Source organism: Cyprinus carpio, chromosome A10 (genome assembly GCF_018340385.1).
Source record: "Cyprinus carpio isolate SPL01 chromosome A10, ASM1834038v1, whole genome shotgun sequence".
Classification (NCBI taxonomy): domain Eukaryota; kingdom Metazoa; phylum Chordata; class Actinopteri; order Cypriniformes; family Cyprinidae; genus Cyprinus; species Cyprinus carpio.
The window spans coordinates 10876351-10903015 of record NC_056581.1 but is presented as its reverse complement, the minus strand read 5'-3'; the positions used below and the strand labels follow the sequence as shown (position 1 = coordinate 10903015).

At 37.2% G+C, this 26665-nt stretch overlaps 1 protein-coding gene and 1 long non-coding RNA gene across 2 annotated transcripts; one reads left to right on the top strand and one right to left on the bottom strand.

Moving 5' to 3' along the window:
- Positions 1 to 2858: 2858 nt before the first annotated feature.
- Positions 2859 to 25363, top strand: LOC109062740 (HMG box transcription factor BBX-like). The gene is given in 17 exon segments (XM_042765171.1): positions 2859 to 3298; positions 5581 to 5662; positions 11671 to 11842; positions 13134 to 13391; positions 13601 to 13802; positions 14022 to 14089; positions 16435 to 16515; positions 16657 to 16731; positions 16840 to 16917; positions 17991 to 18068; positions 18555 to 19437; positions 20941 to 21079; positions 21924 to 22072; positions 22262 to 22351; positions 22733 to 22921; positions 24087 to 24270; positions 24348 to 25363. Coding segments are annotated over 15 exon segments (2715 nt in total). The 5' UTR covers positions 2859 to 3298; positions 5581 to 5662; positions 11671 to 11683; the 3' UTR covers positions 24430 to 25363.
- LOC122146445 lies at positions 18388 to 19036 on the bottom strand. The gene is made up of 2 exons (XR_006160999.1): positions 18897 to 19036; positions 18388 to 18800 (listed from the first exon to the last, which is right to left on the bottom strand). It is a non-coding gene; the product is annotated as an uncharacterized LOC122146445 (long non-coding RNA).
- Positions 25364 to 26665: the final 1302 nt, after the last annotated feature.

Genomic DNA, 26665 nt, shown 5'->3' with positions numbered 1-26665 from the left:
TAACATAAAAAGCATCGTGTCACTCGGATATTATTCCGCCTCTGTTGACCCCTCTTCCTCTTCCTCCTCATCATCATTCATCAATATCACCGTCATAAATAATCATGAACACAAATAGCTTGTTTTATTATAGCTCGTATGTGACCAAAGTGGTATGTGAAGGTGCGATGTCCAGTGTCCACTCTCATGTTAGCACGTAGAGCCATCGCACGACAAACTCTAAAAGAGGGCAGCGAGACAGGAAAACGGTACACCAGTGAGAGAACGAGGCTGTGACACGAATGAACACACGCATGGCTTTATATCGTCTTTTACCCATAATGAGCTTTCAATAGTCGTATGCAAAGAGTGAATGAAGGGCAAACACATCAATGTTGTTTACTAATGTGTGTTTGCACTCGGTGACTGTTTAGTGTGTGTTGGGATTGTTCCGAAGCGTATGTCACTCGCTCTCTTTTCTCGATGGCGTCTCTATATCGATAAACTCACACCTCCTGCTGATCTAATGAATTATAGTTCACACTTCTTCTGTAACTATTGTGTGTTTTGCGTGTTTTATGAATGTCCATGACATTATGAAGATGTGGTTTTAATCTCTCTATCTCGGAACCGTGCCGAAATGTTTCGCGCACTCTGAGTGGCTGTCTCGGGCTGTCACTCAAGCGTGCGGCCAATCACAACTGTCCTTACATGAAAACTATATTTTCACTCACTGCATGTACAGTAGACTGTATGTTGCAAAAAAACACACAAAATATTATTAAAGTGAACAGAGAAATACACCATCGAAGAGGTGCGAGAGGTGGACAACGGACGTGTTAAGTCACTTTGGGGGCCTGTTGCAGGTAAGTGGCGACGCACATGTACTGTAGACTTTATTTTACCAGCGCGACGCCGATCTGACACTAATATACAACATCCAGGAAGCTCTATAGATAGTGGATCTCTGATCAGAAAAACATTCCCAGCATGGTGGTGTCATCCTTTATTAGTAGGTGCTTGTAAATCAATTAAATGCAGCGCAAAAGTTAAGGTAGAATGGCTTGACTTAAACCCTGATGATAAATCCGGTTTAAAATGAGAGGTGTTTTCAAACAAGGTGACTGGTCTAAGCTGCTGTACCATCTTCATACCAGCTATCAGTCGTTCATACAAGTTTAAGATTGTCAGGCAGATTTTTGCAACATTTCTAGTCTAGTCTAAGATAAATAGACCAGAAAAACAACAAAGATACAGTCAGTTAGACCAGTTTAAGGTGGTCAAGCTTCTGTTTGCAACATTGCTAGCTGGTCTGAGTTGGTCAGTGAGCTCTCGATCCAGCAAAAAACAGAAATCAGCTTTTCATGTGAGTTGGTTAAGCTGTTTTTTGTAACCTGGTGTCCGGTCAACCAGCTAATTATGAAAATGATAATATGACATGTATAGTCAAGTCTCTCCACAAAGCCCCACACTGTACACAAATTAACTACTACTACTACTAACTGTTTTATAGCTGATGGTCAATCATATACGAGCAACAAACCAGCTATGAGTTGTTCTTATCAGCTTAAGGTGGTCAAGCAGATTTTTGCAACACGGTAACTCGTTTCTAGCTGGTCTAAGATGGTTGTTAAGCTGGTAGACCAGCAACAAACCAGCTACCAGCTGGTCATGTGAGGTGGTTTTTGGTACCTTATTACTGGTGAACCAGCTAATTATGATAATGATGGTATAGTCAAGTCAGTACGAAACAGCCACAAACTGTGCACAAACTAACTAGATGTGTTTTTGAGCATAATAGCCAGTTTCTAGCTGCTATAAGATGGTATTTGAACTCTTTAACCGGCAACAAACCAGCTATCAGCTGGTCATGTGAGGTGGTTTTTTAGAACCTGATTACTGGTCAACCAGCTAATTATGATAATGATTATACAGTCAAGTCAGTCAAAATAGCCAATAACTGTGCACAAACTAAATACCCTGCTGAAAAATAATAATAATTAAACCAGCCTAAGGTGGTTGGCTGATCTAGTTTAAGGAACATGGCTTCTAGTTTCTAGCTGATATACTGTAAGATGGTCATTAAGCTCTTTAACCAGCAAGAAACCAGTTACCAGCTGGTCATGTGAGGTGGTCAAGCTGGTTTTTGGAGCATGATGACTGGTCAACCAGCTAGCTAAGACGATGAGATGATACAAGTCAGTCCAGAACAGCAACAAACTGTGCACAAAGTATATGTGTTTTGGAGCAAGGTTCTAGCGAGGTGATGGTCGTTAACTGGTCAAAGCTTGTAAACCAGCAGAAAACCACCTACCAGCCAGTCCTAAGGTGGTCGAGCTTATTTCTGGTCGATCAGCTAGAACGCAGCTAACATGTTATAAAACACTGATAAATCGCATGTATTATATTAGACTTAATTTTCCAACTGGACACCGACTGGATGATGTTGACGATGTGACACGGTAGGCCAGTGGGTCCAGCGCTGTGAACATCCACACACTGTGCACACGGGCTTCATAACAGCAGTCAGTGGGAACACTTGAACACACGGAGGGGGAGGAGGGCTGCGAGAGAAAACAAAACGAGAAAATTGTTCGCCTGAAACGAAAGTACCATTACCAAAGTGGAATTTGGGCCCCACCGTTATTCGTTTTCGGAGTGATCGGTGCGACTGTGATGTAGTTTTGTCGACTTAACGCTGCGGTGTTGCTCCTTTCCAAGCATCCGGTAAAAAATAATATAAGTGTCTGTGGGGCTACTGTACGGACGGCCAGTGCAGAACTGTTCTGATGTGTCAATAAGTTTGAGGCTGGAATGAGAAGGCCCTGGCGTTTCGACCGGATTTCAGGGGTAAGTTTGCGTTCACAGATGCCGCGATGACTGAAAACTTGAGACATATTTGTGTGCGAAAAGCCCCGAGTTCCGATTGATCGGGAGCTCGCGCTTAGACAGTGCGAAATTCGTGCCAGTTTGTTGTGCTTCGGCATTAACAACTTCGGCGTTCGGCGTGTTTGACACCTGCTCTCACCGAACATCAGGGTTTCTGTGAAATTCACGACGATTTAACATGTACGACCGACCGTGCGATTATTGCATATGGGTCTGCTAATGACACGTTCAGGCGAGCTAGAGCAATCTCGCATCACAGGGGCTAGCAGGCTAGCCAGCTACTTTTATTCTATCTGACTTAACGGAGCGAGAAACCAGAGCACAAAACCGTCTCATCTGAAAAGTCTGCCCCGAAAACCCCTAGTTTAAGTAATGAAAGCTCGTGGAGGGGGATCTGTCTCTGAAAATGCCCTGGCGGAGTTTGACAGGAGTGAGATTTATACTTCATCTTCCCCAAAGCAAGATGGACTCTCGGCTGTCTGTCTTGTCAGAGCCCAGTTCGACATTTTGCACCGAGATGCAAACCCAGCACAGTTCAAATAAGGGGTCAAATGAGTTATGAAATGAGCTCGATGGCTTAAATAATCGGAAGATATCGTCGACATGGTGCTTTGTGGAGTTCTTGATTCGGTGAACGAGAGTTCTGCACACACACACACACACACGGAGTTATTGATACGGTGAAAGAGAGACACACACACACACACGGAGAGAGCACCGCTCTCAGGCTGTACCTGAAAACTAAACGCTGCCTGCAATACTGTATATACCGTCCATCCACTTGACGAAACTGTGTCGGATGTGCTTTAATAAGACCTACGTGAACGAGCCGAAGTATGGCAAGCCTCTTTAACAGTTGTTAAATCTTTCACCTTTATTAATGTTACAAAGGTCGTATTGTTTAAATTAACAACTAACTGTTCATTAAATGCAAATGCATGTGCCAATAAAATGGTGTTCACACTGCCAAAGATCTGCAGTGGAAGAGCAACAGGAAGTCATTCATTCAACATGAGCATTGATGACCATTGGTGACGGAAAAAGTTGATAGCTTAATTTTACGCAGAGGAAAAGCTTTGCAATGCACCGATTACCAGTAGGAGTTTGGAGTAGGACTGCCAACTGGAAACCAACAGTACAGCGACTCAGTGACCTTCAGTGATTTAAGCGCTCTCAGTGTCAATGACCTTTCACTACTATGTGTGATCATGTTCAGCGACTCATCAAAGTTGAAAAAAAAAAATCGCAATGAAACAGTAGCAACATATCTTTTCTTCTGTAACATGATGTACATCGCAAAATAAAAATGTATGGAGGGGGAGTTGGTTCAATCCGTCGGTTGTTTATTGAATTTTGAGATGTGGTTGTTGCGCTCGAACGTGGAAACAGATGAACATGAGCTTGCAGGGGCAGGTTTAAGCAGACTTAATGATTGGAGAAGTCCAGAATACGTCGCCGGAGAGAAATATGCCATTCTGGTGAACAATCCAGTTATAGTATTTTAATTGCACATTACGAGGTCAGAAAAAAAATAAAACGTGCAAAAGAATTGTTTACAATAAGATCTATAACATGCCTCTAGAAAGAGTGAATTTTAATTTCATGCCTGCTTCAATTTAATGTCTCTTGTTAGCTAGCGAGCGTCGGCAAGATGGGTGCTAGTTAATCTTTGAAGACAGCAATTTTCAGATGTTTCTGACCTCATACAGGGATGATTTAAGAAGTAACTTAAAAAACTGTTGTAATTGTGTGTGTGGACCCATATAGCCTTGCGTTTGTGGTCTTGGCACAGATTGCTACACTGCCATATGTTGATGCACATAATGACTTTAAATAACATTTTAGCAGTAGTGGTGTTCATTACCATGTTAGATCAACCAGAACTAAGAATGGCTACTAAAAACTAACCAGTACATTGACTTATGGAATGCAGCTACAAAGTTGCTACTTTATTAATTAGAAGTGATATATTATTCATTAGATACTAGTAATTATTCCAATAAGTAGTAGAGTCTATTTAGTTATTGCAAATATTTTCCACTAAATGTTATGGGAATTGTGGTTCAGATGTCAGCTATTTGTTTCTGACTTGTATATATTCATATTGAATTTATTCAAGCTTAACTAGTAATGATTTAGTAAGTTGTTTGTTTACTAGTAGCTGCTTGTCCTTGTTAGATAGTACTAGCATCTATTAATACTAGTATCTTTTAAAAAGTGGCTAAATTATAGATACTAGTGATTGTTGGAATAAAAAAGTCTAATGAATGAGTTAAATGGTTAAACTGAAAAAGATACTACTAGTCACTATTGGACTATTTACTAGCAATCTGAAAATTTATATCCATTTACTTTGTTGCTGCAAGTCATTGTGAGCGTCTTTTTTATACTAGTAACATTAAAAAATAAGTATTAGTAAATAATACACCTGCTAATGAATAAATATTACAACAGCTTGCCATAGCTGAAGTAGTTTTAATGAATTCAGTGTATGCTGTGAGCTATGTCATAACTTTATGCTTCATCAACAACACCGGAGGTGCCACCTTAGTTTGAAGCTGGAACGGTGCACATATGCCGAACTAATCCACAATTTAAATGTCACTGACCGATGAAGTCGGACTCGGGGCAACGTTATGTGGTGCATTTGGCTTTGCTTTCGACGATTTATTCCTGTACTGAGGGCACAGTGTTTTTTGTCTCACTTTGTAGGTCATCTTCATCGCATGATACAGCCTGACTGACAGATCCATCCTCATCTTTCAAATACCGTATTTCCATATTCTGTGGCTCTGTAAGTACGCCTTCACTTCATGCCATGTGTTTTTCCACTTCATCAGTTGTTATATCTATTAAATTCACAGACTAATTGGGATCTGATTTCTTAATATCACGGATCAAACACTCATTACATCACAGATTTTAAGCTCGTGTCTGCACATAATCACCTGCTTATTGGGTTGTGCTCAATCCGAGATAGAACACATATTCATTCTTCAACCTTTTACCATGCAAACAGCCAGTTTGTTCAAACATGGTCTACTTTCCTGAATGACTGCATCAATAACAAATTGTACTTTTGATCATCATATAATGGCATATTATATGATGCCATAGCATGTTATACCTTTAACCCTTCTATTGTAATCTGTAAAGAATAGACTTTAAATACTACATAGTTTTTGGCATTGGAGCCAGGCTCAATGACATTGTCATGAATATCTAAAACAGAATAAAAGCTAAATTACTGATTGTAATCCATTTGTTTTTATAAAAATAGCTATAACTATAAAAAGTGTGCTATCTGATATTTTTGAATTGTATTTCAAAAAACAGTTACAACCTTTTGGCCTTTCAGTATGTGTTGCAGATTTTGAATAATGTTTAAAAAAAAATAATTAAATTGTAATGAAAAACCAATAGCTTTAAGTTGTATACAGTGTATTTTCTAATATCAAATTAATATGGAAATTGTTATAAAATTTGAGATATGAAATGCCAAAAGTAAATGAATTTAACCAGCATATGAAAAGTTCTTAGACAAATTGTAATACTCTTAAAATATTTTTGTTTTTAAATTAATGGGTCTTCCTATCCATTGTACTCTAATTAAAGGGATACTCCACCCCAAAATGAACATTTTGTCAATAATCACTTACCCCCATGTCGTTCCAAACCCGTAAAAGCTTTGTTCGTCTTCGGAAAACAATTTAAGATATTTTGGATGAAAACCGGGAGGGCTGTGACTCTCCTATAAACTGCCAAGTAAGTTACACTGTCAAGTACAAAAAAGTATGAAAGACATTGTCAGAATAGTCCATCTTCTATCAGTGGTTGAACTGTATAACGACTTTATTCAACAATTCCTTTGTCAACAGTCTCCTCTGTGTCTCTCCATATCACCGTATGCACTTCTGTATCAGCCCCGCCACAAGGATGTGCTGTTTTCTTTCAAATTAAAGCTAAATACACGTAGAAACAGCGTATCCTTGTGGCGTGGCTGATACAGAAGAGCATACGCAGCATACGGTGATATGGAGAGACACAGAGGAGACTTTTGACAAAGGAATTGTTGAATAAAGTTGTTATTTTTGTTTTCTTCGCTTACAAAAAGTATTCTAGTCCCTTCATAATGTTACGGTTGAACCACTGATGGCAGTTGGACTATTCTGACGATGTCTTTCATACTTTTCTGGACCTTGACAGTGTAACCAACTTGGCAGTCTGTGGGACAGTCCCAGGCCTCCCGGTTTTCATCCAAAATATCTTAAATTGTTTTCCGAAGACGAACAATGCTTTTACGGGTTTGGAACGACATGGGAGTAAGAGATTAATGACAAAATATTCATTTTGGGGTGGAGTATCCCTTTAAGAACTTATGCGTTTTTAATGGTTTTCGATGCTTGTCAAATTTAACCTAAAGATCACAGGTGAATGAATTTTCCTAGGACAAAATAAGGGGTAAATAGCAATTAATTCATGGATGATTGTGCTATTCTAATTTTTTCTGATAATGCAAACCTCTAAGTTCACTATTGATATTTACGTACGAATCCCAAAACTGTGGTTGTTTTCTTAACCTTTCCTCAATATCAGTAACCTTTCAGTCTTTATCAGCTGTTGTAGGTTTTCATTGCATTCATCAAAAGTGGATCATTAAACTTTGATTTCATCTTATTATTTCTGCTAGTAAAACATGCACACCTGAATACTGATTCAGGTAAAGCAGCCTTGTTCACACCTGAGGCTTGGAGCCACAATCCTGGTCTGTATAATTACATTCTGACAGATCAACCTGTCAAATATAGACGTTGCAATGAGGAACTTTGACTCACTTCTGCTGTGTTTAAAAGTCCCACTATCCTGTTTCTGATCTATCTTTACATTATGGCATTTCATTTGATCATGAATGTATATCTTTGAGTTCAAATTGGCTTACTTTACAGACTTAAGACAGTAAAAAATATGAAGGTGCCCCAAATCAGATCTCAGGTCTTGTATCTACCTGTCATTAGCTACCTTGCTTAGATTTTGGTTTGCTATTCAAACAAAGTAGAACTAAATTTATATTAAGATTATGATTAATGTCATGCACCAGGGTTACATTCAGATAACTATTCCTATTTGTTTAATCTTGGATGTCAGTTAAAAATACATATATTAGTATAGATTTCATAGCTTTAAACAGATTTCTTGGACATGTAACTTTTTTAACTGCAAACCTGTTGCAAGTCCATGTCTTGGTTCAATGCTGTTTCATTCAAAATTGGGAAATTTAGATATAATTTGTTTATGAAAGTTGTCCCTGTATGACAAGTGCCTGGTAGTACATAAGATAGGAAGATAGAGAATATGTGCAAACATAAAACATGCAAGAAGGGTCATTTTAATTTCATCATGTTTCCTGAACTGAAAACAAATCATTCACTTTTCACACAGATTTCCTTTGACAATAATAAGGACTTTTATTGTAAACACGATTTCTGCTTAGTTTTTTATGTACTGACATTCAAGCCAAAATGATTTTCTGTGGTATTAACAGCATGCTACTACTGCATTCCTTTAATAGTGATATTAATCTATATTTACATTCTCACAACCATGACTCACAGTATTAGTCGTATATTTTGGTTGATTATGTGTGGGATTTTTTCCTTTAAATTGATGTCACAATCTTACCCATGTGAAATCTTTTTTTTTTTTTTTTTCCAATGTGTTTTTTTTTTTTTATATATCCCATTTGATAATGTAAGATCCTGTAATGTCTGTTTTATAGCACTTTATCAGGCCATCAATCACTAAGAAAGGCTATTGCCACTCAGGCTGAACACCCATTAGTGCATATAGTGACTGGTCATAAAGGGAGAACTGCTATCCTGCAAGACTTGACTGGTTTCATTGAAAGTGGCCCGTGCACAGTTGTACCTGCTGTACCTTTGGGGAACTTTGTGCTTCGTTTTTGTTTTCAGAAAAAGAATTAACACTGACAGGAATAGTTCACCCTTAAATTAAACTTCTGTCATCATTTACTCGCCTTCATGTTGTTCCAAACCCGTAGAGTTTTTCTATAGATCAGAAAAGGAGATGGATGTCCTGAACTACTTTGTTCCTGACTGCTTTCGGTGTATGGAAAAGAGCAGCATGAACATCCTCAAAACATCTCCAAAGAGGAAAAATGTGATAGATTGTTTTCGCAATTTTATATAGGCTACTTAATTTAATTTTATATTAGCACATATTTTTTATAATCCTATACTGCTCAAAATGCCTGGGATTTTGACTCCAGACCAATATATGGAGATATCAAGACATATTTTTGTTGTTGATATGGACTACGTTGATGAGAGTGATGTAGTAATGTTCACTGTGAAGCTTTCACTGCCATGTGCCTGAGAGAAAACAGATTTGACCATCTGATTTTCACCAGTAAGAAAAAAGCGTTTTAAAGTTTGTTGTTTTCCAGAACATCAGTTATATATGACATGAGAATAAGGCCTTTAGTTAGGAAGAACATTTTAAGGAAAATATATTTTCAGAATGATTTTTTTCTTCTCAAACACACTCCTGGCCAAATGCCCCCAGAGGGCATCACTTCCCACTTTTTACTAATTACTAATTACTGTAGTTACCATGTTCTGAACATCACATCCTTTCTTTTTCCCCCAGATGTAATCTATCTAGGTGGTTGAATAAAAATATTTAGACTTTATATCTAAAAATTACCCTTCAACTTATCACCAGCAAGCTTGTTAGCTAGACAGTTAGCAATAAACTAACAATATTTAATTTTCAGTATGGTTATGAAGAAACATTCATATCTGTCTGCTCGGCTAGTTAATCCAAACAATATAAAAATGTATACTGTTGATAATATAAAAACAGACATCACATGTAGCGTTTTAATAAAACTGTTAACGTTATGGCAGCGGGGAATTTGAACGTGCATGAGTTATTTTATTAAATCTGTGTTATTTTAATGTTTCCTTATTTGACCTAAAACATGACATGGATGTTGATGTGTCTGCATTCAAGTATTTCAGTGGGCTTAAATAGATCACCCTTTACAGCAGATTTAGTTCACAAACAACTGAAAGTTTTGACCTAAATATGGTTCTCAGTTACAATAATTAAAACTAAATTTCGACATTAGTAACTTACTTTTAGCAGCATTAGACTATCTCACAAGATCTCCCGGTTCTTACTTGAGAATTCAGTTCACTGGAGACTCGCACTAAACGGTTCATTTGAATCAGTGAGTTGTCGACTCGAGAAAAGCTGCAATCGGATCATTATAATTCGTGAATGAAGCGTTTGGTGCAATTTGCAAACCGATTTAAAAGGTTCATTGAAAAGAATCAGTTCGTTCTTGAATCAGACACCGCTTTTGCGTGTCGCAGCACCTGATATATTATAAGGAGTAACGCTATGTTTTATGAAATGTAGTGAAGTAAAAAGTACGATCTTATGATTTGGAATGTAGTGAAGTAAAAGGAAAAGTTACTCAAAATAAAACTACTCCAGTAAAGTACAGATACTTGAAAAATGTACTTAAGTACAGTAACGAAGTAAAGCTACTCCGTTACTGACCACCACTGTATACTTCCAAGAAATGTATACTCTCTGTGGAGTTCCTCCTCGCTACTCTCATGTTTAGCTTAATTAATTTTAGTTTAATCAGTTGTTTCTAGTACATGACAATATAAAAGCCAGTTATTTAATTAATCAACATATATCCATACAAAGCTGTTTTTCTCAAACAGTATAAATGGATCTTTTTACATGCAAATATATAGCTGCTTTTAAAATAATCACATTTTTGGGTCCATGGCATGAAAAAGCATGAAAACCTCTCGGTTAGAGGATATTTACATCTGCTTGTAACCTGTTTTTTTCTTCCTTTTTTTTTTGAGTTCTCACATTAACAACGATGAATGAATGTGCAAGACCTTGTCTAGTGTCAACATTTGTTCATAACAGTCCTGTAACCAAATTAACAGCAAGAGGGCAGCAGACACCAGCTATGAACAACATTTCAGAAGATGTCTGCTGCTAATGCAATGCATGGATACATTGTACTCCAAAATTCAGATCCATTCCCATGTGCAGTTGAAAATGTAACGCATGATAATTGAGGCACGTGAGTTAGGAATCATTCTATGTTAAGTTTCACGGTGACCTGAGTGTCATTGTGTGTGTGTGTGTGTGTGCGTGCGTGTGTGCATGTGTGTGTGTGTGTGTGTCTTCCTCTTCCTGTTTGTGTGCATGCATGTCAGATGTGTGCTCTGGTCCTATTGGAGAGGAGAGAGCTGGTGCATGTGAAGGTCACATGTACAGTAGAGCTGCACCGGTGCTGCAGACGCAGAAGAACAGTGCTGAGATAGACAGGGAACCCTGTGTCCGCTCTCCCTCAGTGAACACTGCGCCACACTGCACTCGACAGAATGCCTGTTTTCCTTGAACTACCACTGTGCACTGGAAGAGAATGCACATTGAATATGCTCTGAATTAAGGCTCCTTGTCCACACTGATGCGGTTATTACTTGATTTATGACCCCATCCAAAAAATACAATATTATAGTGTGAGCTTGTCTTATATTCTTCTGATACCCGACAAATTATATTTGGAGTTTCCTCAGATTGCTCTTTTTTTTTTCTTTTTTCATTGTAACCAATTCCTTCTTTAAATTAACTACCAGGCAATGTAATTATCATTGTTATGGCCTCTTCCTGTCATATGGTCTATTATGTGTTGTTAACGAGCATAAAGGGCCATGTTTAACCTCTGAAGTTTGCCCTCATCAGGGTCAGCAGCAATATGAAGGGCGGAGGTGGAGGGAAAGAACCTCCGGTGGAGGGAGAAGTCAGCGGAAAGCGGCCCAAACGCAAGTGTCTGCAGTGGCACCCGCTGCTGGCCAAGAAAGCTCCAGACTTCTCTGAGGAAGAGGAGGAGGAGGACGAAGAGGAGTTGGAGAAGGTGAATGATAACACAAACTGGATTCACTTCAGTGCATTAACCCTAGTGTTTTGCTCATTACAGCAGGTGCTGTAAGACTACATGAGATTAAAATGGGAGTTTTATGACTTGTACAGTTCATGTGTGTTTGTGCTGAGGTCATCTGTATGCTAGCGTACTTCTAAACACTGACAAATTAGTTTTTAGGAGATTTAAACATTTCACTTTTTCAGTCATTTACAATACAGTTCAAAAGTTTGTGATTGGAAGGTCTTTTAGTTTTTTGAAAGAATTGTCTTATTCTTACCAAGGCTGCATTTATTTGATCAAAATACAATAAAAAGTCATATTTTGAAAAGTTAGTACAATTGAAAAACTTTTCTATTTTAATGTATATTATTTACCATAGAAATCTTTTGTAACATATAAGTGTCTATACAGTTACTTTTGATCAATTTATTTTAATTTTGATCAACTTTTGGATGGTAATGTTTATTGAGGGCTGTATAGTATTTGTCCAATAAAATTCTCTTTAGAGTTAGAATAATCAATATCAAAATAATAATAGGATGTAACAAATCATGGTTCAGTTCAGTAGTTTTTTTTTTTTAGCTAAAAATAATAGACCTTCCCTTTCCACCAACGTTGTTTCAGTTTCAGAAATGCGTCAGGTTTTTTTTTTTTTTGCATCATTTTCCATTTGCATCTTCTTCTTTTTTTGACAGTTTTTTCCATCTCTGCAAGAAAGTATAAAGAAAGTTAAATGAAATCAAAATGCATTCTTGTATTATTTTAATTGAAAATACCTATACTTGAAAACCAACGGTAGCAACAGAAAGCCAACAATAGAAACTGCATAATGTCTGCTCTAAATGATGGGCATGGAAGCTATGTAATAATGTGCCAGAAGCTAATGTCTTGCATTTTGGTCAATTATTATTGGTCATTATTTTCTAGAGGAAGGACAAAAATCTTAACTACCTCTGTAGTTTCCTTGTGGTTCATATTTTTCATTGTTGAAAGTTTAATTCAAGGTTTCCCAAATTTCTATTTGTGGCTTGTAAGGGGACTGCAGGGGGTTCAGATGATAAAAAGCTAAAAATCATTTTACAATAAAAACACAGCACATGTTTGGGAATCCCTGGGTTATTTTGAAGGGATCCATATTGTTTAATTTTAATATCGTACTGTGATGAAATATTACAGCAAAAATGTATGAACAGGCCTTGATTTTGTCTTAGTGTAGCTTTGTCCACTGCTGCTGTTGAATTTGACCAGGTCTCTGTTTGTCTCTTTCCACTTTTCTCCTCAGGAGCCGGTGTTATGTGCAGAGAGCGGAGCACAGGAGGGAGAGTGTGTTGGGATAGAAGATGACAGTGAGGAATACTCCTCCGAACAACGGGCTCGCCGGCCCATGAACGCCTTTCTGTTGTTCTGCAAACGGCACCGTTCACTGGTCCGACAGGAGCATCCGCGACTAGACAACCGAGGAGCCACTAAGATCCTGGCGGACTGGTGGGCCGTACTGGACCCCAAAGAAAAACAAAAATACACAGACATGGCCAAGGAGGTAAAAACCAATCTAAGGGAGGCAGACCTTTTTTTTTTTGGCTACCATAAAATTTACTTAGCATGAAAAGTTGATGAAAAACAACAGGGGGAAAAAACTTCTAAAAATTGAATGCATATAAATAGGCTAATCGGTTGTTAGAAAGGATAAGATAAATGCCAACAGCTGACATTAATCTATTATTTGATGGCATGTTCTGTTTTATACAGTATAAGGATGCATTTATGAAGGCTAATCCTGGTTACAAATGGTGTCCCGCCACTAACAAGCCAGTAAAAAGTCCCTCTCACTCTGTGAGTAACGCCCGCAAGAAAGTCTGGTCTCTTCCATCCAACCCAAGCAAGGATTCTTCAGTTGCCAAAAAACATCCCAAAACTGACAGCACACCCCAGCTCAACTTCGCCATGGCTGGTAGGAACAAAACAAACACTTAAACACATACACTACTGGTCAAAAATTTGGGTTTGGTAAGATTTTCTTAATGTTTATGAAAGACATCTCTTATGATCTCCAGGCCTGTTTATTTGATCAAAAATATTTCACAATAGTACTATTTAAAAAGTGGTAATGTCTCTACGTCACAGGTTTTTTAACAGGTTTTTTCATCTTTTTCCTCTGCTGTGTTTTTAGATCCCAATAAGATGGGCGGCCTGAGCATGCTGCTGTTAGCCGGGGAGCACGCGCTGACCGCCAGAGAGGTAAAGTAACATCATTTTAATACATATAAAAATACATTTACAGGCTAAGTACAACTGTTTATCAAATCAAGACATCCAAGACCAATTTTGAATCCAAACTAAAGGACTGTGTGACACATTGCTATATTTTGCCATTATTTTATTAATGTCAGGGGATGCACTTATTGCATATAAAATGATTTTGGGTTTATTGTGCATGCTTATTTCTCTTTTTTTTTCGTTTAGATTACCTGTGTTGTCATCTAACTTACTAAAAGTTCATCTTTAAAAACTAATGATTTAAAAACACTTAAATGTGATCTTTAGCAATTCTCAAAAAATGAATATTCATTTTCGACATTATTTTTATTTTCTATTGTTTTATTTTTAATTTAATTAGACAAAAAAAAAATTTATTATTATTATTATTATTATCGGCCATAATATGAAAACAATTATTGTCTTGGGAAATATTGGCCGAATTAGAATAATTTCAAATAAATCATTTTAATATCAGTGCATCCATAATATCCAAATTCTTGTAGTTCATATGCAAGACCCTCACATGCCGATCAGAACAGCCTCTGAAAACACAAATACATCACAGTAATAACATTTAGAATGGGTTACAGTGTAATTGCACATGATTAATATGCAGATTTTGCAGTAGAAACCCACGTCAGTATAACCAGAGTCAAGTTAAATGAGTTTTTAAACCAGGAACACAAAGAAGGCTCTAGATGGGAATAACAGTTATTAGTCTAGATCCATGTCCTCATATCTTGATGAGATTGAGACAAATTTGCACCATTCTGTACTCACGGCAGACCCCTGATATAATGAGCACATGATCAGTACTCATGTAAATAGACTGTGACAGGCCTATCTCCACGGATACGGCAGCCGCAGCGGGCTGTGACTAAACAGACTGGGATGACTGTTTTGGGCCCCAAACTGGGTTTGTGTGCCATTAGGAGGTGCATAGACTTCATAAATTGTAGAGCTTTATGAGCCGTTGAAGACGCTAGGCCAATGTGTGTGTGTGAATCAGGGATGTGTGCTGTTTGTGTGTGTTCCTGTGGGTTCCTCAGACTCTCACCCCTGTTAATCCTCTGTAAATTCCATTTTCCTGCCACTAAGTGATCCTAATTGCCTTCAGCGCAGTGCATTTGTCACTGAAGAGGGCCACGGGAGGTTTATACTAAACAAAAGGCAGTGCCTCGTTGTTTTGCGGACAAATCACATTACATCATCTGTTTGGTCTTATTTGAGGAGCCAGGGCTGCATTCTCTACCTGTTGACTGTCCATAATGTTTAACCAGAAATAGTCTTCTGAATCTCTCTGTTGTCAAACACAATCTCAAACACAGGTTGATCTACAGCGACTGTGCCTGGCAGTAGAGTACTGATAAATTGAGAGTAACACCATGTTGAAGTTACTTCAATTCGACAGTCGTCTCTTTCTAGTTTTTAGTGCTGCATACATAAAACGTGTGAATTTATTTCTATTAATTGAATGTATTATGCATTCAAATATTTTAAGTGTTACATTAAAGACAGTATGTTATATTTCTGGTGCCCAATGCAAGGCAGTCCTATTTGTACAGATATCTTGTTGCGGTTTTATTTTATTTTATTTATTTATTTTTATTTTTTTTGCACTGCATATTTACATTTATTTTTATTTGTTTATGGTATTTTTGTTTTTTTTATTTTTTTTTTCAAGAAATTAATACTTTTTTTCTGCAAAGACACATTAAATTGATCAAAAGTGACAGTAAAGACATTTAAACAAATGATCTTCTACTTTATTCCTGGAGTAATAACTGATACAAATTCAGCTTTGCCATCATAGAAATTCCCGTTTTTATAATAGCCTACTGTATATTATATTATATATATATATATATATATATATATATATATATATATATATATATATATATAAATAATTAAATATATTGTAATTTAAAAATAATATAATTTTAATAATTATTTAATTAAAAGTAATTTATTTAAAATACTGATTTCTAAATAGGCCATATCAGTGGATTTCAGTGAATGCAATGTAGCATAATTATTCACCTGTATAACTGTTGCTTATGTTAAGTTTCGGAGGTGATGTGCAGCGGTTTCCAGTGTAGACACCTCAAGCTGTCTGTCATTTCCTGTTTAGACAGAGTTATTGATGGGTATTTTTTATTTTATTGAATCTACCTGTGGCTTTTCCATCAAGCTGTCAACAGAGGGAGGTGTTGAGTTGTGAATGTCAGTGGTCATTTCAAAGAGGACGTTGATTCACTGTTGTTTACTTTTGTTTTTTTGTTCAGCCTTAATGATTTCATTTTTTTATGCTTTCATTTTAGATTTCCTCCAGCTCTTCCCAGGCAGGAGGCACAGATGTTGCTAAGCACACTGGGAAATCAGCCCTTTTCCAGCTGGCTGAGGTGAGACCACCTGAAGACTTGTCAGTCCTTAACAACAGAGCCTTAAAACCCGACGTCTCAGATGATGGTTAGCTGTGTACGTCCAAATGACTTGCTTAATGATCTGAATGCATTTTGTCTGTTTTTACTCTTTCCCCTTAGATTTCTTCCAGTCCAGCGCAGCCAGCTGGGGGAAGTAAGAACGCTGAGGACACAAGCTCTCTCACACATGTAGAGGTGAGGGTTTTGGACACGTTAAGTAAAGCATGTGGAAGATCTCCATTGTCTTGTGAATTTAACATTATTTCTGATCACTCATTCTGTTCATTTTAATGTCCTTCTTAGGCCTCTGGACCATCTCAGCCAAGTTCGCCAGACCTACCCAAGAGTTGTGTTAAATCACCCTTGTTTCAGCTTGCTGAGGTACAGTTGAACTCTCCTAGAGACTTTGACCCACCTTACATCTCTCACAGTGCAGTAACAATAATGCTATGCTATGAAGGGATTATTCTTAAATAAATTATGGGTTGTTCATATTGACTGCATATATATATTTTGCAGACAGTGACCACAGGAGAAACCTTCATTTACTCATAGACTGCCAATAAAATATCCCATTTCTGCTTTTGCATATATTACCTGCTAGAACACCAACTTCCTCCATCCAGGCAGCCATTTTTTAAGCTCTTCATTGTCGTTAGCTAGCATGACCCTCTGCAGATTTTATTAGGCTTTTAGAAGAATTTGAGCAGTTTGCACTCTCTGCTCTTAAATTGTGGCACAAAATGTGACAGCATGTGACACGAGACCGCTTCTATTTTTTTTTTACTGTTAACTTTTTTTTTTTAAGTAATGTAAAGCTGAAAAAAAAAGCATTTGACACGAGACCGCTTCTATTTTTTTTTTAATTTTTGCTTTGACTGCTAAATGAAATGTTTAAGTTGAGGTACTAAAATAACTAAAACTTTAATAAAAATAAATTAATATAGAAAAGCAAGAAAATATTACAAATAAACATTTTAGAAACTAAATCTAATAAAAGTGACAAAACCAACAAAATTACTTAACATATAAAAATTTAAATTAAACAAAACCTGCAACTTCTTAATATTACTAAAACATAATACTTATTAGTGGCGCTAACTAAGGGAGCATCTCTATTACTAGTGCTTATACCTAGAGACTGAAAAAATTCTCAGTTTTTTTTGTATTTATTATCCTGCAGATTTTTAAAACAAATCCCTTAGACTTTTTAACACCCTAGCAACTACATAGTAACACGCTGGCAACCACACTGCCACCATGGTGGTGAGTTTTGCATGTGTGAGCATCGCCCATGTTTTCTTGTTTTAAAATGTCTTTTACTTATATGCCATCATAACACTGTGATTTAAATCAGAATTGTATTCCTCCATTCCATTTTCGAATGAATTGTCCGAATAATTCCCTGTTCCTCTGTTTATCGCTTGATATGTGTGTTTTGTGTGTCTCTGTAGCAGATCTCCTCCAGTAGGTCTCAGTCAGGGTCTGAGGGGAGGCAGTGCGGCCAGTCGGCTCTTTTCCAGCTCGCTGAGGTACATCACCAACCCACATACAGCACAATCACTGCCCCGGGTTACACAAAGATACAAAACAGGAGGAGGCATTTTATGTAGCATACAGTATTTGATGGTATAATGCAGAATTAAAGCTCTGTGAGGCAGTGGCTGGTGTTGACCGGTTGGCACGGACAATGGCAGGCATGTTGTGTAATAAATCCTAAGAGAGTGTTTATGCATAGGCTGCCATCTGGTGGGTGTTTATATATCTTGAAGTCAATTAAATATCTTATATTTATATATAAGTTAATATATCTTAAATCTACCAATTAAACACTTGAATTCAAGAAGCATTTGCTGAAAATGAGGTTTAATATTTTATGCAATGAAATATTAATTACAATGTTAATTTTTTGGTTTAGGCCTGTAAGCACTTTAGCAATTGCATAGCAGCAATCTGACAATCACCCACTCATCACGTTAGTCATTTTTCTAAAACCTGATGTTCTTATGTGTATATAGATGTGTTTGGCCTCTGAGGCTGAAAAGATGGAAGCTCGATCCTCCCAGCCCTCTGGTGGTTCCTCCTCACTCTGTGCTCAGCACAGCTCAAGTAGCAGAGACATCACAGAACACGAAGAGCAGGCGGATGCTCCTGAACTTCCTCTCACCACATCATCATCATCATCCTCGTCATCCTCTACCTCCGGCTCCACCTCGTCCTCCCCTACTGACGCCACCCCATCTGATCTCAGCCCATGTAAGACACTGAGAAGAAGAAAAAGAAGAAGGAAGAATAAGGAGTAGGAAGATAATGATTCATAGTAAAAAAAGGCAAAGAAGCGCCATTCGCCAGAATCGGACCTGGACAGTGTGATGTTCACCATTGAAGCAGTAGCAAAAGGTGCTTGGGGCTTGGAAGAAACACCCAGGAAGAAATCTCATCCCTCAGGGAGTGAGAGCAGCCCCACAATGGACCAATCTCCAGCTGTGAAGAAGAAAACAAAATCTAAACCGAAAAAACAGCTGAAATTTAAAGACGACAGCGCGGAGGAAGAGGAAGAAGGGGACGCAGAGACCAATAAATCACAGGACGTTGAGATGAAAACTGAGGAAGCTCCTCTGACCCCTAAAGCTGAGTGTGAGAATGAGCCAGATATGAAGGTGGAGACACCTAGTGGCGTGGAGGACATGGCACCACACTGCTCTACTCCTCAACCTACAGAACTGGAGGAGAAGGACACAGACACCCAACCACCTCAAATCAGACAGGAAGATAAAGAGCCAGAGGTTAAGCCAGAGACCTGTGGGTCCAGGAAGTCTGAGAGAAGCTGTAAAGGAGCGCTTTATAAGACTCTGGTGTCTGAAGGGATGCTTACATCACTGAGAGCAAATGTGGACAGAGGTAACGCACACTCACACACACACACACATTTGCCACATGTTCCTTTTCTGTTTGTTGATCTTGTCATAGGAGCCATGTGACAGGATTTGAAACTCATTACACATTAGTTCCAACTGGATATGTTGAGCAAATAATAGTATAAAAAACATACTTCTCTCTTTATCACCTTGTTCTGCAAATATGCCAACAACACAAAAATAGTTTAGGTTTGCTTCCAAGCATTTTCTAAGGAAGTGTTTTCCAATGTAATTGGACCTTTGTTCTCCAGTGTAAGCGGAAGTACGCTTTCAACAACATCAAACCTAAAATGTGTTAATTTTAATTTATATTATACTGAATATCGTTTAACATTTTCACTTCAAATGATTCAACTGGCCTTTATCTTAAATAATTCACATATAACAGGGCTCCAGACTGCGATTTTGCGATAATTTTTCCTGTTGGTGCAACTAATTTTTTCTAGAGGTTGCACTGGTGCGACTGCAAAATTTGAATATAATTATATTTAAAATTAATGCGCAGGCGATTTCGTTAACGGGGCATTCCGGCCAGTCTCTTTCACTTCTCCCCCACTATTCTATCATCCTCTCAGGTATACCCCCTCACTCAGCCTGATTTATACTTGCTGCATCAGCATGAGCGTGAAGGTGCACGCAGCAAAAATTACACAAATATTAAAGAAACGATGGATGGTTTTCAAGCTAAAGTAAAGTAAAAGACAGCTTCTTAAACCAGGTGAACATGCTGGCATTCTTGTGGGAAAAAAACATGCAAGCACTGTCACCGACAGCCAGTTTAGTTTTACTTTTCTTTTTGTTTTCATTTTGAAAAGCTTGTTATCTTTGCTGTTTACCTCACGTTACGCTATGGAGGCTCTCTTTTATTTATTTTTTATTTGATTCCTCAGTGTTTGCTAATCGTTCTGTAATTTATTAGTCGGTATATGATACAGCATGTGGTGTATGCCATGCCTCATCTTATTCGTTTTTGTTAATAAACATTTTGTAAGCTAGTTTGTCGTTGTATCTTACTGTTTTATTGTTGTTGTGCTTTTTAATTAAGAATAACAATGAATCCATCTATGAATTTGAAATTTAAAGCACCCGAAGCCCGGCTTATAACATAGCAAAAGAGGAACTCTCGTTCACAAAATTCAAATCACAAATAATAATACTAATGAAAAAGAATGGGTTGAATGTTAGCCACTTTCGTTTACATATAACTATAAACTATAATAAAAGTAAATCAGCATGCATTGTTTAATCCCGTTTTGTAGCGCAAATATATATATATATATATATATATATATATATATATATATATATATAGTATAGTATATATATATAGTGACCAAATCATGTGCTCGTGTGACCAACTGAGAAAGTTAGTCGCTAAAGAGAAACCAGTGGGGAAAAATGAGTCTGGAGCCTTGTATAAATTAAAATCAGTTGAGACAGTAAATGAAAAAAGTGCTGTCTAGACGTCTTCTGGTGTGTATTCTAGGGAAAAGAGGTTCCATGCGAGGCAGTGTGTCCGATCATGAGGGCAGCTGGAATGACGAGAGCTGGGGATTTTCTCAAGCTACTACCAGCAACCCAAAAAAGCTCAAGAAGTCCAAGTCTAAAGAGGAAGCCACCACAGGGTGAGCTATGATTTCTCCCATCACAACACTGAATCTACAGGGAAACAGTGATTCTTCTTCTTTTTATTTGGGCTGCAACCAACAACTATTTTTATAATGGATTTTTTTTTTTTCTTGATTAATCAAGTTTTTATTTTTATTTTTTTTTTTTGCATTTTATTGAAAAAATGAACGCCTTGCCCAATGTTCCTTCAAAAGCCAATTTAAGGCTATAAAACACTGAAATGTAATAATGAATGTATGCTATACATGGGTTTTAGATATAAATTATGTTTTATAAACTATGCATTTTTTATTTAAACTGCATATTTTCTAAAAGTTTTAATAGTTTTTAAGATTATCAAAACAGCAAACTAAAATTTCTCCATCATTTAAAAGTAGCAAAACAGTTATATATATAGAATAATTACAAGTTTAGTTGATTTTTAGTTTTTAATTCATTAGTTGCAGCCTTATTCAACACTGATTATTGATTGATATCAGTTGAATTATTATATTTGATGTTGAGGCTAACTTTTGGGTTTGCTGTTTTTTTTTTTTTTTTTTTTAGGTTAATTGGAGAGTGTTAATGGTCTAAAAAGACTTAAAACATTTCTCAAAAGCTGTCAGTTTCTGTGCATTAGGTTAGCTTGGTAATTAAGTATGTAGTCCAAGGAATTTTGTACATTTCAAGCATGTATCATTTGCCATCCAATGATCATAGTTTATCAGGATACATTTTTTTAAGAACATTCCATTGTTTCATTGTGCAAGATTGAAGTCACTTAATCTAGAAGACATTGAATCCAGGTTAGCAGACTTTGCACACAGATGGCTAATGTTTTGCTGTGTATAAAACTCACAGACTAGGAAAGCTTGAGGAGGAGTTCGAGAAAAAGTTCAACAGCTTACCGCAGTACAGCCCACTGACTTTTGACAAAAAGAGTGTGGCGGTCACCAAGAAGAAAAAACCCAGTACATCCAGCCCCCCTGAACCGCCCAAAACCTGTAAGGGTGAGTTAACAGCATGCATGACAACTGACATCACATCCTCCTGGCCCCCACACTCATTTCCCCATTTGCTTACTTTCTTAGGAAGTAGTCATCTCATGTTCAGAATGACATGACTTCCACCTAACATAGCATGCTGTGTTGTATTTTTTTTTTTTTTTTTTTTTTCTGTTTTATTGCTTTTGAAATTAGGTTCATCTTCATCTCAGAAAAAGAACTTATTCCACAAGATAGTGAACAAGTACAAACACAGGAAGGAGAAATCCAGTGCCGCAGACAAAGGTGACGCCTCCACAGCCATTAGCAACTGTTCTGATATCAGCTTCATTCTGTGTTCAGATGGCAAGACTGTGTGAACGAATGCTGGAAACTCTGCTTGCATGGTGTTGGTTGTTTGTCCGTGGTTTAGCCCAGTGTGCCTCGGTGTTTCCTGCTGCATAGCAGGGAACGCTGTTATATCTAGGTCACTGTATACTCTGGTTATCTTTAAAGGGGCACAAGAGTCACAGTTTTGTAAATACTTTGATGCAGAATGGTGTGGTGTAGTGCTAGTGGCGCAAGCTAAATGCAATATAACATCATAAAGCTTCATTCATTGTCAGGCACCTGCATTAGGACTTCCAGATCTTATTTTGACGTATTTCACATGTTCCCCCCTCTTAGACATCATCCCAACTGACCCAGTAGGTACAGAATCAAGTCCAGTGAAGTCGGGCAGTCCGTGTGTGTCTCCCTCTCCTGAACCCCAGAAGTTTCTGGACACACCTGTGGGCAGTCAGAAGAGGAAGGCCAGGAAGAGTAAAATCACACATTTGGTGCGCACTGCTGATGGCAGAGTGTCACCTGCAGAGGGTGAGCTGAACCCACAGTTTCCTGTTGCAAAGTCTTATTTATGATTTCTAAACTGATAATTTCTTGCAGAAACGCTCTACACCCATGTTCTACTTCTTTTTTTTTTTTTTCAATGTACACTGCCATTCAAAAGTCTTTTGCTCACTGAGGCTGAATTTATTTGATCAAATATTAAGTAATATTATTACAAAATAAAGTAATTGTATTAATTTTAATTGTAATAATATTTTAATATAATTCCTGTGTTTGTTTTTATTTTGATGTTGAATTTTTTATTTTTTATTAGGCATTTCTTCATTGTTAATTGTTTCTTTATTATTTATTCTAATATGCTGATTTGGTAATCAAAAAATATTTCTAATTATCAATGTTGTACGCAGTTGCTGCTTAATATTTTTGTGGAGACATACATAATAAAACATTTTTTTCAGGATTCTTTGATGAATAAAAAGTTCTAAACATGTATTTAAATTTATTTAAAAATAATTATTACTATATTATAATTTTTTTTTTTTTTGTTTTTATTTATTGTTTTTATTTTTTTTTTTTATATAAATTTAATTATAATTTAAATTTACAACACAAAATATTTTTTAACATTATAAATGTTTTCTGTCAATTTTTATCAATTTAATGCATCCTTGCTGAATATTCTTTTTTTAAAATAATCTTACCTTTGAATAATAGTGTATTATTATTAATATATTAGTTTTTATTTATTGCTTTTCACATATATATATATATATATATATATATATATATATATATTTATATTAATATATATAAATTTACACCAAATTTACAATAACACAAATGAAGCATCATGCAAAAAAAAAAAAAAAACACTGATGCCACTTGCCAATGTAGTAATGTGCTATTTGCAGATAAATTTCTTACCTGTGTTTACCACAATGTTGACATCAACAGACGGGTGCTAAAATAAAATAAACCACATTAAGCTATTTTATCTCAATGGTTGATCTTTCTCATGCAGAATGAAATGTATATATTTTTAGCCAATGATATGACTTGATTCTTCATCTCATGTCAGTGTGCATCACTTAAAACCTTTGAATTGTTAATTTCTACTGTCCTGCCAATAAAAAAGACTGGGTGGAAAAGTTTGTTTAAAAGTCTAAAATTCTTGTATTTCTCTCTATTTCAGCAGAAGACAAATTCAAGAATCAGGATGAAAAGCCATTCACTCAAGAGACATTATGCAATAGGGGGCTCTGCTACAATGACCCCAGATCAGCGGAAGCGGACATGGCTGATGCATCCGGTGGCCTCCCGGCCTTCTTCAGCTTGGCTGCCCTCGCTGAGGTAGCAGCCATGGAGAATGTGCACAGGTAGATGGGAAACCCCTCAATCTTTTAACTGTGATGGTGTGACCTGTTGATAATAAACACCTGTGTGTTTGTTCCAGAGCCCAGCATGCTGTGAGCATCCCCACTGAAGGTCAAGTGAAGGACATGGCTCCTGTGATGATCTCATGTGCGGACCAGTGAGGCCTCAGTCTGGCCTGGGACGGGTTTAGTCTGGTCTGGGCTTATGTACGGACATGCTGGGGCCTTATTCTTGACCCTCGGCCTCAGATGTCGGGGGGAAAGAGCGTGCGAGAGCGAGAGAGACTGGAAAGGGATGAGGGAAGCTCTGAGAAGGATGAAGATGTTTTATCCCAGAAGCCTTCACCTTACACCCAACCCCATCCTCCCTCCCTCTCACCCCCTCAGGGCCCTGGGGGAGCCAGTTCTGGTCCCTACACCTGTTTCCTCTGGTGGCTCCGGACCAGTTATCAGACTTTACAATCTGCAAGAAATGGCTACTATTTAAGGTCAAGTTTTGCCTACAAAAAGTGCATTTAAAGCAAGTATTCCCTCTTTGTCTTTCTCTATCTTAGCGTTTCTGTTCCTGGTCAGCTTCATTGCACAAATGTCTTTTTCACACAGCAGTGTACACCATCTCTCGGTCAGAGGAACATTTTGTGGCTTCCTGCCACCTTTTCTTGCTTTGAATCTTATGAAGAGAGATAATGAGTGTTTTCAGACTGCTCAACCTCAGCCTCATACCTCACAGACCTGTGCACAGATCCACCACCTTCACCTTCGTAATGCACAGTCAATGCCTAGATGCCTCTTTCCTTCAAGCAATGACCCTCTGTGTGTCCGGTGCCTCTGTAGATGACAGTTAGTCAGAGATAAACCACCTGTTTTCCACTCGCAGACAGCAGCAATGTGTTGGCGGGAAAGCTGGATGTTTGCGCACATTGCGCTGCAGTCTACGAGCAGGGTCCAAAATTAGCACTTACCAAGAATCAAATACTTTAATGTATATTAATATACATTACCGTTTAAAAGTTTGGGAAACATTTTTGTAAGAAGTCTCTTATGATCAACTGTGCTGTATTTATTTGATCAGAAATACAGTAAGAACAGTACTATTGTGAAATATTATTACAATTTAAAATATATATTTTCTATTTTAAAATATAATGTATTGCTGTGATGGCAAAGCTGAATTTTCAGCATCATTACTTCAGTTTTCAGTGTCACATGATCTTTCAGAAATCATTCTAATATGCTGATTTGGTGCTGAAGCAAGAAACATTTCATATTATCAATCTTGAAAAAAATTGTGCTGCTTAATATTTTTGTGGAAATCCTGAAATCCTTTCAGGTTTCTCTGAGTAGAAAGTTTAAAAGAACAGCATTTATTTGAATCATAAATGTTACTGTCACTTTTGATCATTTTAATACATCTTTCTTTGCTGAATAAATATTAAATATTAATTTATTTAGAAAAACTTACTAACCACAAACTTTTGAACTGTAATGTATATTCTAAAAAATAACATTTCATATATGTATATTTATAATTTCGCCTCACATTTTTTATAATGTGAAATAATCAGAAATAATTCATATTTATGGTTGGAATTTTTTATTTTATTTTTCAATTCATTAACCAATGAATGTTGTTAAGAGTTAATTTTAGACCCCGCCTACAAGTGTTTCCAGCTGAATCATCACATGGAAAGCCAGTCGAACCTTTTTATATCGTGACACCCCGTCACTTTTAGCTGTGCACTCTTCTCTGACATGTACAGCTATCGTTATCAGAGCAGAATGGCAATACTTGAACGACAAAAATGCATTTTATGTCAATACTTGACCTTACTGCAGTGTGTAGCGTCTTGCTGGCTAATCCAAAAGAGTGCTACTCTTCTCTAATATAGTTTAATAATAGACACTGCACTAATTTTTAGCTACCGTAGACGATGCTTTTAGATGTCGTTGGCTTTTGTTATAATAGCAAGTTTTGGTTTGTTTTTGTTTTAGTCTCAAGTTAGCTTTTGTATCATCACTGAGATACTCAGCCCTCATGTTTTTCTGTACCTGAGGCTGAAGACGCCATTCCAACTCAAAGTTTTGCTGATTCTGTCCATTCCTCCAAGCACACAATGGGAGAGTTAGAAAGGAAAATCAAACAGTGATTGACATAGAAGAGAAAGGCGTTTTTCTCTCTCTCTCTCATTCTCTCACAGACACACTCACACACATGTTCTCCTGCAACGTGCACATCCTGTGTTGCAGGCACTTGTGAGTCAGACCCTTGCAGGGTCATGTTCTGGTCTTCAAACCAGATTGTGTGCTGTGTGTCAATGACACATTGCAAAAAAAAAATCATGTTCTTATTAGGTTTTTTTTTTTTTGTCGTAAAATTATCTAAAAATAAATCCTTCAG